We start from the raw sequence: 12572 nt of genomic DNA, 5'->3' as shown, positions 1-12572 counted from the left end.
GAGCCAAGGTAGGGCTTGAAATGAAGTTGTTTGCCTGCTCAGCTCCCAGAGTGCTGAAGCCTAGGTATCAGGAACCTGCATCTTCCCGGTCAACTCTTCGCCTCCGGTCCCAGAACAGGCCTGGGCTGTGCAGCTGACTTGATGTCTCTGGCAGCTGCCACCAGATAGCGGTGACGCACACAGGGAGGGAAGCAGCTATGACCACCTGGATAACTGGAAGTCATGGCACTCTTGTCATGGGAAGAAATGCTCATGTTAATCTTCAGAGAGTTTCAGGAGGTTTTTGGCTCAAGGCACCCACCTGCCAGCCACAAAGAAAGTATTGTCTTGGTTCTCATTGCCAGCCTGTGCCCAGGTTACCAACATGCGTTCTGGGATTGTCAAGGCTGGGGTGGGAATGGCATGTTTTCTTTGGGGGCTGACCAGTGGCACTGAGTCAGAAGGAAAGAAGCACCCCATCTCCTGATGTGCACCTTCTGCCAGTGCTCCCTGGACCCTCAGGCCCCATAAAGTGGCTGGAGCGCCTTAGCATGGAGGAAGGACACACGGCACACACGGCACACACGGACACGGACACAGACACACACACATACGCACCCCTGTAGTGCAGAAGAGCTGTTGGAAACGTTGCTTGTGGTGGTCCTGCAAAGAATGATTCCCAGGGTCTTGTGACAAAGGGAAGCATATGCCAAGAGTCCTAGCCAGGTGGTCACTCTGCAAAGGCAGGACAAGTACAAGTGGCCATACTGGGAGAACGTTTCCCAGACCTCAGCTTCCCTCCTCCCTCACCCGGGAGTATGGTGCAGGGGAAGGGTCTGTCCACCAGCGCCTCCCCCAGCATGGTCTCAGACGCTCCCTCCACCTCTGCGTGACCTAACATGCCTGGTCCATGGCATCAGAGCCCCAGCCCTTCCTACAGCCTCCTTTTTACCTTCATCAGGAATTGAAGTTTGGAGGGGACTCAGTCTGTTCACTCATTTAGCAAATGCTGAGCTCTTGCTGTGTGCCAAGACCGGCTTAGGCACTACCCCTCCCTTGCACCCTGAGCCCCAGAGAATGCAGGGTACTGCTGAGGGCAGTCGTCTGGGGCTTGATTCTCCCTGGGCTAACCTCAACAGTCTGGCCCCACCCGGCCCGGCCCGGCCCCGTGACAGTCCGTGCACATGTGTTTACACTTGTATTGTTGACTGGGCTCCAGTTGCCTTTTTGGCAAAGGCATCAAGCATTCAAAGATGTTCAGATCTTTTCCACTTGGCTCTTTCCCTCAAAGACATACACCTCAGAATGTGACTTCAGTGTGTCCTTTTGTTTCTTTTTTACTTTATTTTACTTTTATTTATTTATTTGAGAGTGAGAGAGAGATAGAGGAAGAGAGAAAGAGTGCGCCAGAGCCTCCAGCCACTGCAAACGAATTCCAGATACACGTACCCCGTTGTGCAGCTGGCTTATGTGAGTCCTAGGGAATCGAACCAGGGTCCTTAGGCTTTGCAGGCAAACACCTTAACCACTCAGCCATCTCCCCAGCCCTCCTTTTATTTCTTTGGCCTTGATCTGAGGGTCTGGAATTGTGGTCCTGTCCCCAGTGGGTCTGTCGCCTATAGAGAAATATACGGGACCTGCGAGCTGCATGAGCAGCCCACATCTGGCTCCTGGCGTGTCTCTTCTTAGTGTCAAACAGCACTGAGTGGCCTAGGCAGGAGGACCCCACGCCCGCCCCAGTGCACTTCTGATTCCAGCGTGAGACTGCAGGTTTCTCAGCCCGCAGAAGGATCCCACCTGGCCGGGAACCTGAGGGCCCTCTCCGTGCAAGTCCAAGCAGTCCCCAGCCAGGCAGGTGTTCTCTGGCATCCCACACAGCAGCACACTTGGGCATTGCAAAAGAGAGGGCTGGGAGCCAAAGGCAGCAGCACAGGGCTAAGCACCCCTCCACACACACTCCAAAGGGGCAAGCACCAGTGGGCGTCTCTGGGAGAGCTTAGCTTCAGCCAGAAACTAAGAGCTGCTTAGTTTTTGTTTCATCCTTCTGGAAATAAGTGCGTTTAACATGGGAAAACACCACTCCACCACCATGACCTCTGAGGTGTGAAGGGGCCACAGTAGTGCGGCAGTGCACAGGCGTGGGACACCTCACTTAGCCACATCAAGGCTGACCTGGCTGCCACTTCCCAGCTTCTTTGAGCTGTTGCTCTCTACTGATGGGTTGGCAGCCAGTCTGCATCCCTAGACCACTGTGATGAACAGGAGAGGAATGTGAAGACTCACTGTGAGGTGCCACCTGAGCCAGGCACCTGCCCCTAAGCAAGCAAGCCACCGAGGCCACAGGAGCATCAAGTGAAATTACTCCATGTTGCCAGAAAAGAAAGTGAGATTGACATGTGCTATGAGCTGTTTTTTTTTCAGGTTCTGACACTGCTATCAGAGTCCATATTCCCCCCGTCTGTTCTCATTCCAGCTCTGAGCCCCCTTCCTCCACTGCCTGCTGGGGGAGGACTAGACTGACTTCAAGATTCTTGGGCTGGAGGGATTGCTTAGCGGTTAAGGCATTTGCCTGCAAACCCAAAGGACCCAGGTTCAATTCCCCAGGACCCATGTTAGCCAGCTACACAAGGGAACACACGCATCTGGTGTTCGTTTGCAGTAGCTGGAGGCCCTGGCGTGCCCATTCTCATATTCCCTCTCTCTCTTTCTCTGTCAAATAAATAAATACATTTAGAAAATATTTAAAAATTCAAGAAAAGATTTTGAAGGGCCAAACAAGACCCTGCACTCTAAAACAAACTTCCCACCTCCGTCTTGTTGGATCTACCCACAACCCATACCAAGCAAGCAGGGCCTGTGAGGAAGGCGGAGAGAGGGCGTGCACTCAGGCCTCACAGCAAGTGCATGGCACGACCGTCCTGCTCCAGAGCCACCCTTCCTCTGTGTCCTGCTGCCTCCTTGGGTGGGGTCCAGGCACAGAGCACCTTGATTGCCACCAGAGCTGTGGTGAGGAAAGGGCACTGGCCTGGCACCTCTCTCCCCACAGTAACAGCAGGGGTACAATATGTAGTGACTTGCCCAGTGGGCCCCTCTGGAAAGAGAAGCCTTCTCCCCAAATCAAACACTTAATTAATTTGGGAACACAGGGACACTGTGTTGTTAATGATCTGCTGGGGCTTGTGGGAACTGGACGGTGCTGTTCTCCGCCGGCTGGGGAGGGTGTTGAGCAAGTTGCAGTAAGCTGGGAGACTTTTTCCATCGTGCTGTCCCTGCCCCGTTGATGGAGCTGTCTTTCTCCTTACAGGTGGAGAGAGACTTCGAAAGGGAGTATGGAAAACTCCAGCAGTGAGTGTCAGCTCCAGAAGGATGAGGGGGAGGGGCTTGGGGGTCTCCCACCAGGCCTGCACGCACCAGCACCTGAGAGCTGAGAGCAGCCCGGGTCACCCAGCCGCCAGCTCTCCCCCAGCAGATGGCTGGCTGTAGAGTGGCATTAATATGTAGCCTCTGGGTGCTTGGCCTTGGGTTGTAGACGCTGAAGGCCCGTCCTCCCTGAAGGGCTTAGCTGAGGTGAAGGGGTCAGTGCCGTGAGGCCACGTGTCCACCCTCGCCCCTGCCTTGCAGGCTGGAAGAGCAGACCAAGCGGCTGCAGAAGGACATGAAGAAGAGCACCGATGCTGACCTGGGTAGGCGGCGCTGCCCGCGCCCTCCGTGCTTGCTGGGTCGGGGGCCTCTTCCTCCACCGTCAGGAGCTGAGTTGAAGTCACCACACTTAGAGAACACTAAGCACCGTCCCTAGGAAGTAGCTTGCTTACGTCAACATTCCTGTCTAGATCGGTTCCCACAATGCTCCTGTCCCCCTCTTCCTCCTCCACAGCGGGTGTACAAGCAGGTACTCCTGGGCTCCTGTTGGGACAGTACTACAGTCATGAGAAGCTTCGAGTTGCAAGAGTCTTCCGTGCCTTACATCAGGACCAGAGGGAAAGACAGCATGGCCTTCCCATGGAGACAGCAGCTGAAAGGGTTGTGCACATCTCAGTGGGAGCCTGACGTATACTATAGAACCAGGAAAACCTCATGGTTACCCCATCATTACAGAGGGCACAGAAAGTCTGTTGAGAGGCCAGCAGGTGCCAAGAAATAACCAGGCTTTAGGGAGGGTTCATGAATGGAGAGATCTTGTTTTTGTTTGAAAGGAGGAAGAGCCGGGTGTGGTGGCACACGCCTTTAGTCCCAACACTGGGGAGACAGAGGTAGGAGGATCACCATGAGTTTGAGGCCACCCTGAGACTACAGTGAATTCCAGGTCAGCCTGAGCTAGAGTGAGATACTACCTTGAAAATCCAGAAAAAAAAAAAAGTCAGCAAACATGTATTGTGACAGCATGTAACTGTGTGTGCTATGAAGAAAAATAAAAGAATAGAGAGCACCAAGCTGCTGCTTTAGGTGGGTAGGACAGAGCAGCCTCCTTCGGGAGGTGCCCTTGTGTCTGAAGAGATGAAGGAGCGCTGCTTGCAGGGGCATCCGGGGAAACGGGGCCTTCAGCAGAGATCAGCGAGGGCTGAGAGCTGAGCTTTGTCCCACTGCCCGTGCTTACCAAAAACGTAAAGGGCCATAGTAGGGCTGAGGCTCCATCCCAAGTTCATTGAGCCACACCACACACGACGACACAGAGAAATTCCACTTCCCACACGTCTTCTGAACTTGAGATTGGCGGGAGTCCATCTTATGAAGGAGGCAGTTACTTTGTTCCGTCACTTGTCTTGGGCAGAAGGACTTGCCCATGCCTCACTTGGTCCTCGGCCTACTCTAAACTAGCAGGACTCGGGCAAAGGCTCACCACAGAAGCCCAGCCCAGCCCAGTTTCGCTTGGCTGCCTCTTGACTGGAGCCGCACGGGGGCAGGGCCGTGGTCTCCACCTGCTAACCAGAAAGCCCCAGGATAGTAGGCAACACAGGGCTGGAAGTGAAGGCCCATCTTGGTCCCACTTGGTATGCAGTGTAAAAGCAAACACTTGGTAGATGCCACAAAGAGGGGTTTGCCCCCATCTGGGTCCAGATATTAAGGCTCAGCCAGTTCTTCATGCACACACGTATCTTTCCTGTAAAGGGCACTTGGAAAAGCTGATGCTCAGGAGACATACCTTTGCTGGGAGCAGCCACACATCTGTGCAGCCCAACAGAGCTGCCTACCCATGCTCGGCCTGTGCCCTAGAGCTTTATGCCATGGCCAACCTTGAGGACATGCGCTGGCCCAGACATCCTGCACCACACTCTGACCCCTCATGTCTTCAAAGTAGGCACGTCCCAAGCCACGGTCAGGGTTAGGAACTGATGTATTGAACGCATTTCAGGTCTGAGTTGCCTGGCATCGTATCACTTTTCCCTGCCTTTCAGCAAGGGAGTCGCTGTGACCTGCTACTTCCTCCTTCTCAGACAGCTGTGCTGTCAGAGTGGGAATGAAGCACGGCTTTTGTCTTCATAGTGGGTGGCTGGAACCAATTAGACATCGGGGGTCTTTGAGGAGGCCTGAACTGCAGAAAACCTGGTTGCCTAACAGGAAAATGGGGACTGAGGATGACTCATAGTCACTAGCCACAGATTGAAGAGCAGAGCAAAGTTGGAGAAAGCTTTTTGGCAGGAGAGCTTCCCTGGGAGAGAGTGTGCCCGGGGGTCTTGCACATGGGTGGCCTGGGTCACTGGTGGGCTGGTGACAGTGCCGGATGCCAGGCTTAACGGTAGCTTTCTGATTCATTGGGTCTAGAATGAGGCTTGGAAATGTGTCCCTGCTGACTTTAAAACAAATTGTCATTGTATAAATTCTTAAGAAACTAAAAATACTGCCAATCGCATCAGGCCATACTAGCAAGTATTAGGAAACTGTAATTTCAAGGATATTAAATTGAAAACCTATCTTAACTAGGCATAAGAGGTAGGAAGGCCTGCTGAGTTCCCAGTTGACACTCGTACAGTGAGGTCAAGAATACACTGTGAGCCAGTAGTTGAGGAGGATTGAATGATACCTTTTCTGACCTCAGATTCTCCTGAGCTCCTAGGACAGGATCTACATCTTCCCAGCCAATATTCTAAGATGAGATCTTTCATTCAGAAGAATGATATGGCTTTTAGAGGGACTCCAGAGACCCAAGGGTGCCCAAGACCCTCACTTTCTGAAAGGCTTAAAGACTGCTGGCCTCAGGTCATGCTATGCTGGCCATGTCTTTCTGCCCAGTCCCTACAAGGGCAGGAAATGTGTGACCTAGGATAGAGACCCAGGACATTCTCAGCATACTTAAGTGGTGGCTTCCAGACTCACTCTTGAGGGCGGTGGCCTGAGCAGACACAGCTTCTGGGCTTCCTGTGGTTTCAGCAGACAGAGGCCTGAGGATGTGAGGGCGTTAGGAGAGGAAAGGAGGTGGAAGGACGCCTTCTCCCATCCATGACTGTTGGGATTTTTTTCATCAAATATTGAAAGAAAAGTAGCCATTTTTCAGAAACGGTTCCAGCTTTATGTGGTTTTTATTATCTTTGACTGTTGTATGTGATCATTTCATAATCAAATCAAGTTATGCATACCGTTTGTTCCTAAACCTACAAAGTCACTGCACAGATTTAAACAAGTGTTCCTTCCTCTGTTGCTTCAACATTTCTGGCAAGTTTGCTTTTCCAGTCTTTTCTCATAGTTGGCCCTTTTTGCTGGGTGACTGCACCCTCTCCCAGCCTCCACACCAGGCCAGCAGCCCCTCGGGCAGGGTCCCATTTGGCTGGCTTGAGGTGCCCGGATGAGGCACACTAAAGGGCAGGCCCTTCTTCAGGGAGCCAGAACTGGGCTTGGGCTGCTCGCTCCTCGCACGGGATAGCGGGTGGATGGCACCCACCATCAGCTGAGAGGCAGGCCTTCCTACCTCTTATGCCTAGTTAAGATAGGTTTTCAATTTAACATCCTTGAAATTACAGTTTCCTAATACTTGCTAGTATGGCCTGATGTGATTGGCAGTATTTTTAGTTTCTTAAGAATTTATACAATGACAGTTTGTTTTAAAGTCAGTAGCACGTTAAATCTAGGGACACACAAGTATAAAAAAGATACATTCAAGCCAGGTGGGGTGATACACCCCTTTAATCCCGGCACTTGGGAGGCTGATACTGAAGGAGCACTGTAAGTTTCCTGTCAGCGGAGGATACACGGTGAATACAAGCCAGCCTGGGATATAAAGTGCAGTGTTGGGCGGGGGCAGGACTGAAGAGATGGCCCAGCAGTTAAAGTCTGTTGCTTGCAACGCCTAATGGCCAGGGTTTGAGTTCCCAGCACCCACGTAAAGCAAGATGCAAGAAGTGGCACACGTGTCTGGAGTTCATTTTGCAGCAGCAAGAGGCCCTGGTGTGTGTTCCTGTTGTCTCCCCTTGAAAATACATAATAAAAATATTTTTAATATTTTATCTTTATTTATTTGTTTGAGAGAGGGAAAGAGGCAGAGTAAAAGAGAGAGAATGGGTGCACCAGGACGTCCAGCCACTGCAGATAAACTCCAGGTGCATGCGCCACCTTGTGCATCTGGTTTATGTGAGTACTGGGAATCGAACTGAGGTCCTTTGGCTTTGCAGGCAAAAACCTTAACTACTAAGCCATGTCTCCAGCCCCCGTAAATTAAAAAAAAAAACAAAAAACCCTTCCAAGGCTGGGGAGTGGTTAAATGTACTTGCTTGCAAAGCCTACAGGCCCAAGTTCAGTTTCCTAGTACCCACATGAAGCCAGATGCACAAGTTGGCACATGCATTTAGAGTTTGTTTATAGAGGCAGCGGGCCCTAGTGTGCCCATTCCCCAGTCCCCACACTATCTCTCTCTCTGCTAGTTAATAAATAAACAATATTTTTTTAAAAATTCAAAATCTTGCCTCTGCTCCAAGATTCAGCCAGAAGTGCTCAGAAACTGGTATGATGGTATAGAGCCAGACTGGCCCTTTGCCAGGCCCTTTTCCAATCCCTCAACAATTTTATGTTGAAATGATGGAGACCTGAAAACAAGTATGAGACCAAGAACCTCAAAGTTACCAGCAGATCTCCATCATGCTTGGAGCTACCTAGGACTCCTGGACTCCCATGATGCTTAAAGACATTGCCTTGTGTACCTTTCCAGTCAGAGCAGGCCACCCCTGGCATAAGTTAGAGCGCTGGTCCTCATACACAAGAATCCCAAATGGCCACCTGCAGCTACTGTGCAGGTTTCTGGGTTCCAGAATTGGTGTCTTTGGAGCCAGAAATCTGTGGTTTCCAGCTTTCCACCTAGGCAATCCTAGTATACATCAGAGTTTGGAGTTTTGTCATCTGTGTGGCACAGTGTGAGATACCAGGAATGATAGGAAACATGGTTCTGTGGAACCCCATTACTGTGGTGGCCATGGCATGGGCAGAGGTAGTTGGATCGGGCCTCTGGGCTAGGGAAGGATGGGAGCATTGAGCTGACCCTGACCCTCTGAAAGCTAATCTTTTGACCTCTTCCAGCCATGTCCAAATCTGCTGTGAAGATATCCCTGGATCTACTCTCCAACCCCCTCTGTGAGCAGGACCAGGACTTTCTGAACATGGTCACAGCTCTGGACACTGCCATGAAGCGGATGGATGCCTTCAACCAGGAGAAGGTGACTGGCTCTTCCTGTGGGGTGAACAGTGCTCCTCCACCCTGTCCAGGCCTGGCTGGGTGTGGTACCTGTGGGTCTGAGGCTGCCCCAGGCTGCAGCTTCTGGTTGGGCCACTCAGCCTTCTGAGGCTTGTTAGCCTTGAGCCCACTCCCAGCTCTTCCCAAACCAGGCTGAGCAGCCATCTCCCCATGGCTCCTGAGGCAGACCACCTGGGACTACACGGGAGCGGGACAGTGTGCAGGGCCTCCCTGCCACCGAGCCATCCACAGTAAACAAGCAGGTTGCGAGCCTGAGCCAGGACGAGGCCCTCAGACCTTCCTCCTAGGGTCCTCTCCATCTCCAGCAGCAAAATGAGGGCCATGTCCCCTGCACCCCTCTTCCCCAGCTCTCAGGCCCTACTGGGACTGTCTTCAAAGAAGCTGGAGCCGCCTCTTTTGGGAGAGTATCTCCCTCCCTCCCCGATTTGGTACCATTGGATATTTCTTTTGACAGGTGAACCAGATCCAAAAGACGGTGATTGAACCCTTGAAAAAGTGAGTAAGGTCATCCAGGGACATGGGCCTCAAGGCACTTATGGGGCTACTTAGGGACCAACGAGCATGTCTAGCAGCCTGTCCTAGGCTTCTGGTGTTGGGGAAGAGCAGGAAGACCGACTGCACATCCTGGCCCGGGTTTGAGGTTCCTGGTAGTACCAGGGCACTGCCACTGCTCACACTGTTGGGACAAAAACTGTGGACACCTATGATACTAGCCACTGCTCTGGTGGTCGTTTGGCCCTTTCTCCCTCTTTGCTTCTGGCTAGCCCCCATCCCCCCATGCTCCCCCCCACCCAGGGCGATGCTGGCCAGCCCTCAGCGGACGTGAGCAAGGCCTTTCATCTCGCAGCCAGGCTGGGACGCAGCTGCCTGCAGGACTCCGCTTTGGGACCATGGGGGTGGCCGCACATGGGGAAGGGCGCAGCAGCAGCAGCGTCCTGCCTGGGAAGGTCCCCTCACTCACGACCTGTGAGAGCCAGGAATTCTTCTGTGAGGCTCCTCTTTGGTGGAGCAGGCCCTGGTCAAGGATCAGACAGGCTCGTCCCCTGGGTCCCCGGGGGAGGAGGCTGGCCGCAGCCTTGCCTTGAAGCTCCCGAGTGCTTCCTCTGCTAGCCTCTCCCACCGGCTTTGACCTACAAAGGCTCTCGCTCCAGCCCAGCAGCTGCGCTTTATTACCTCTGCTGTGGTGGTCCCTAGCAATTGCCTTGCCAGGGCTGGGTAATGAGGCTCTGGTTCACTATCATCAGGCCACGCTCGGGTCAGAGGGAGATGAGGGGAGCAGGTTTTGATCCTCCAGTCCTTGGTGATGGGGTATTACAGTTACTCCTTCCCTTTTCAGGCTCAGGGGTGGGGTTAGGAAAAGCCTTCCTCACCTCACCAGTACTTTTTCCCTGCACCCGCCACAAGGCTGAGCCTAGCCCCAGAAGTGCTTTTGCCTATCATATTGCCTCCCATGCCAGCCTGCCCAGCTTGGGCATCATCTGTACCCTCAGTTAGAGCTCAGCCCATGTTGCCAGGGCCCCATGGGGATGTGGATACAGAATGAACTCCACTGTTGGTGGCTTTTAGACCTGGTCTCCAAGACAGGCTCAGATCCCTGGCAGAGCAGACCGCTTGCTCACAGAGGGCTCTGGTGGGCCAGAGGCAGTCACAGGCACCCAGAGCTTCCAGAGCGGAGAACTGGGGGGGGGGGGGGGTGACTCCTTCTCGATTTCACAACCAACGAGGCGGCATTGAAATCGGATCCCAGGCTTCTGGAGCCAAGTGGAGAGAAACCCCGGCTGCTTCCCACCCTGCTCACAGCCCACCACCTGCCAGGAAGGTGGAGGCGTGGCAGAGGGGGCGGCCACCATCTCCGCCGTGGACCTGCTGACCTCTTGGTGAGCCCTGGCCCTAGCTGCTCTGGCTGGCTGCTGCATCCCTCGGCCAGGGCCAGTATGCGACCCCCCTTGACCACATAAACCACCACTGCCTGTTGCCTCCTTCCTCCTCGCTTCCTTGTGCCAGGAGAGGAGCTCCCAGGGACCCCAGCACCGGAAACAGGAAACTGCAGCTTTCCTGTCCTCTGATGAGGATCACGGCCACATGGCCACCCTGCCGCCCCCAGCCTTCTCCCAAGGGGGCTTGGCCTCTAATCCCCCGGTCCCCGGGCCTTTCACATGTCGGATGGGGATGCTTTCAATTTCCCTTTCCTGGTGGGTGGACGATCCCGGCTGTGTGGGCACAGATGAGGAATGGCAGGCATTCCCCACCAAGCCGGCTGCTCCCAGCCCACCTCCCAGCCGGCCTCTTTCCCTCCTCGCTCCCTCTTCACCCTACGCTTCGCTTTCCTGGCGAGCTAGCTTGTTGTTGAACCTTAGGCCAAGCAAGAAATGGGTGCCTCCTGGATCAAGTTCTGTTGGATCTGTTGGGGGCCAGCCCCGCCTCGCCTTCCTTGAGGATAACTGTGAATCAGACCCAGGCACTTACAGCTTGGAGATTGAGCCCTAGTGCTCTGAGCAGGGAAAGTGTCCCAGCCGTCCCCACTGGCCTGTCTACCCCCTGTGGAAAGAGAGCTGGCTCCTTGAAGCGGTGGAGTTGGGCCTAGTAGCAAGACAGCGGGGCTGGATGGGCTGAGTGGACAGGCAGGTCCAGTCAGAGCAGGACTGGGAAACTGACCCACCTCTCCCCACTGGTTATTGAGGGACAACAGAAACTAGTAGAGGACCTGACTTCTCCGCCTCATGACTTTGGAGCAGGCCAGTAAAAGCATGGGCTTCCTGTCCTGAGAACTGAGCCCCCGTCCTTCTTGCTGGGAAGTCAACAGGAACCTTAATGGGGGTCTCACAACTAAGTCTGGAAGGGATCAAGGCACAGGGACCAGCCTCTGCTCACTCATCTACATACGGGGCGGTGGGGGGGGGCAGTGTCGCAGCACAGCGCAGCCCTGTCTGCCACATGGGCTAATGAGACCCGCCTGTGGCTGAGAAGGAGAAATTGGGAAGACAGAGGCTCAGCAGGGCAGTGACCAGGAGCTCTCCCGTCCCCTTCCTCAGGAAGGCTGCACTCGGCCTCTCACTGGTGTCAGTGCCCCCCTCAGATGAAGAAGAGCGTGACACCTGCCCGTTGCCTCAGAGTATGCCAGCCACAGGCTCAAGGACACCCTGAGGATCTTTTGTTAGTGATTCACCTACAATGGCTTCCTGTAACCTCGGTTTGAGTGGTGCTATTGTAAAAGATAAAGTTCTCTAAGACCTGGTGTCCCCAAGAGTCAAGTGCCGCTAGCCGAGCAGCAGCCCAGTTCCCACTGTGGCTCACGGACAGTCTGCTGAGGAGTCTGTGCTGTCAGCTAGCGACCTGAAGACCCAAACACCCCCCAGTACTGTAACGCCTCGGCTCTGCATTTCCCCATGTGCTTTGCACCACTGTGTCCTAGTGGGCTCGCCAAGTCCCTCTCCTTCACATTCCTGGTGGGTGTGACTTGGGTCCTGAAACTGGGACCACTGGCTAAAGCATGGGTGCTGCTGATGCCATCATGTATCTGGCCAGTCCTCAGCTATACAGCGCCCCTCACACTGTGCTGCTGGGTTCCTGGGTTAGTCTTTCCCAGAGAGCAGAGCTCTGGTGATGATTATGGCCAAAGCAAGAAAGCTGTCCACCCGCTGCCTCCTCCTCGTCTCTCAGTCTTGCTCTATCTCTGTCCTTTCAACCACCCGGGCACAGGGTCCACCCAAATAGCAGGTTGCTTCTGACAAGAAGATCGGGCAGCTGCTGGGGGCCCTTGCCCGCCTGGGGTGGAGGGAGAGGCTGTGTGGCACCTTCTCAGGCTCAAGGCACCTGTTCCCCGTAGCCAAACGCAGTTCAGCTGCCCAGGAAGGGAGAAGGACTCCGGAGCAGCTGCAACTCCATCGCACAGCTGCCTTGACAAGGCAGTATGACTGAC

General features: G+C 54.0%; 1 protein-coding gene across 3 annotated transcripts in view; it reads left to right on the top strand.

Annotated features, from left to right (window-relative positions):
- The window catches only part of Bin3 (bridging integrator 3), a 48447-nt gene that overhangs the window by 30900 nt on the left and 4975 nt on the right, over nt 1-12572 (top strand). For 2 of the 3 annotated variants that reach the window (XM_045131219.1, XM_045131222.1), the window contains 5 exons: nt 3284-3324; nt 3601-3662; nt 3854-3868; nt 8479-8615; nt 9108-9148. In XM_045131219.1, coding sequence (XP_044987154.1) covers nt 3284-3324; nt 3601-3662; nt 3854-3868; nt 8479-8615; nt 9108-9148 — 296 coding nt within the window. The remainder of the gene's footprint in view (nt 1-3283; nt 3325-3600; nt 3663-3853; nt 3869-8478; nt 8616-9107; nt 9149-12572) is intronic. The other variant, XM_045131221.1, reaches the window with a different exon arrangement.

This window comes from Jaculus jaculus, chromosome 12 (assembly GCF_020740685.1).
Source record: "Jaculus jaculus isolate mJacJac1 chromosome 12, mJacJac1.mat.Y.cur, whole genome shotgun sequence".
NCBI lineage: Eukaryota > Metazoa > Chordata > Mammalia > Rodentia > Dipodidae > Jaculus > Jaculus jaculus.
This window is presented reverse-complemented; position numbering and strand designations above follow the sequence as displayed.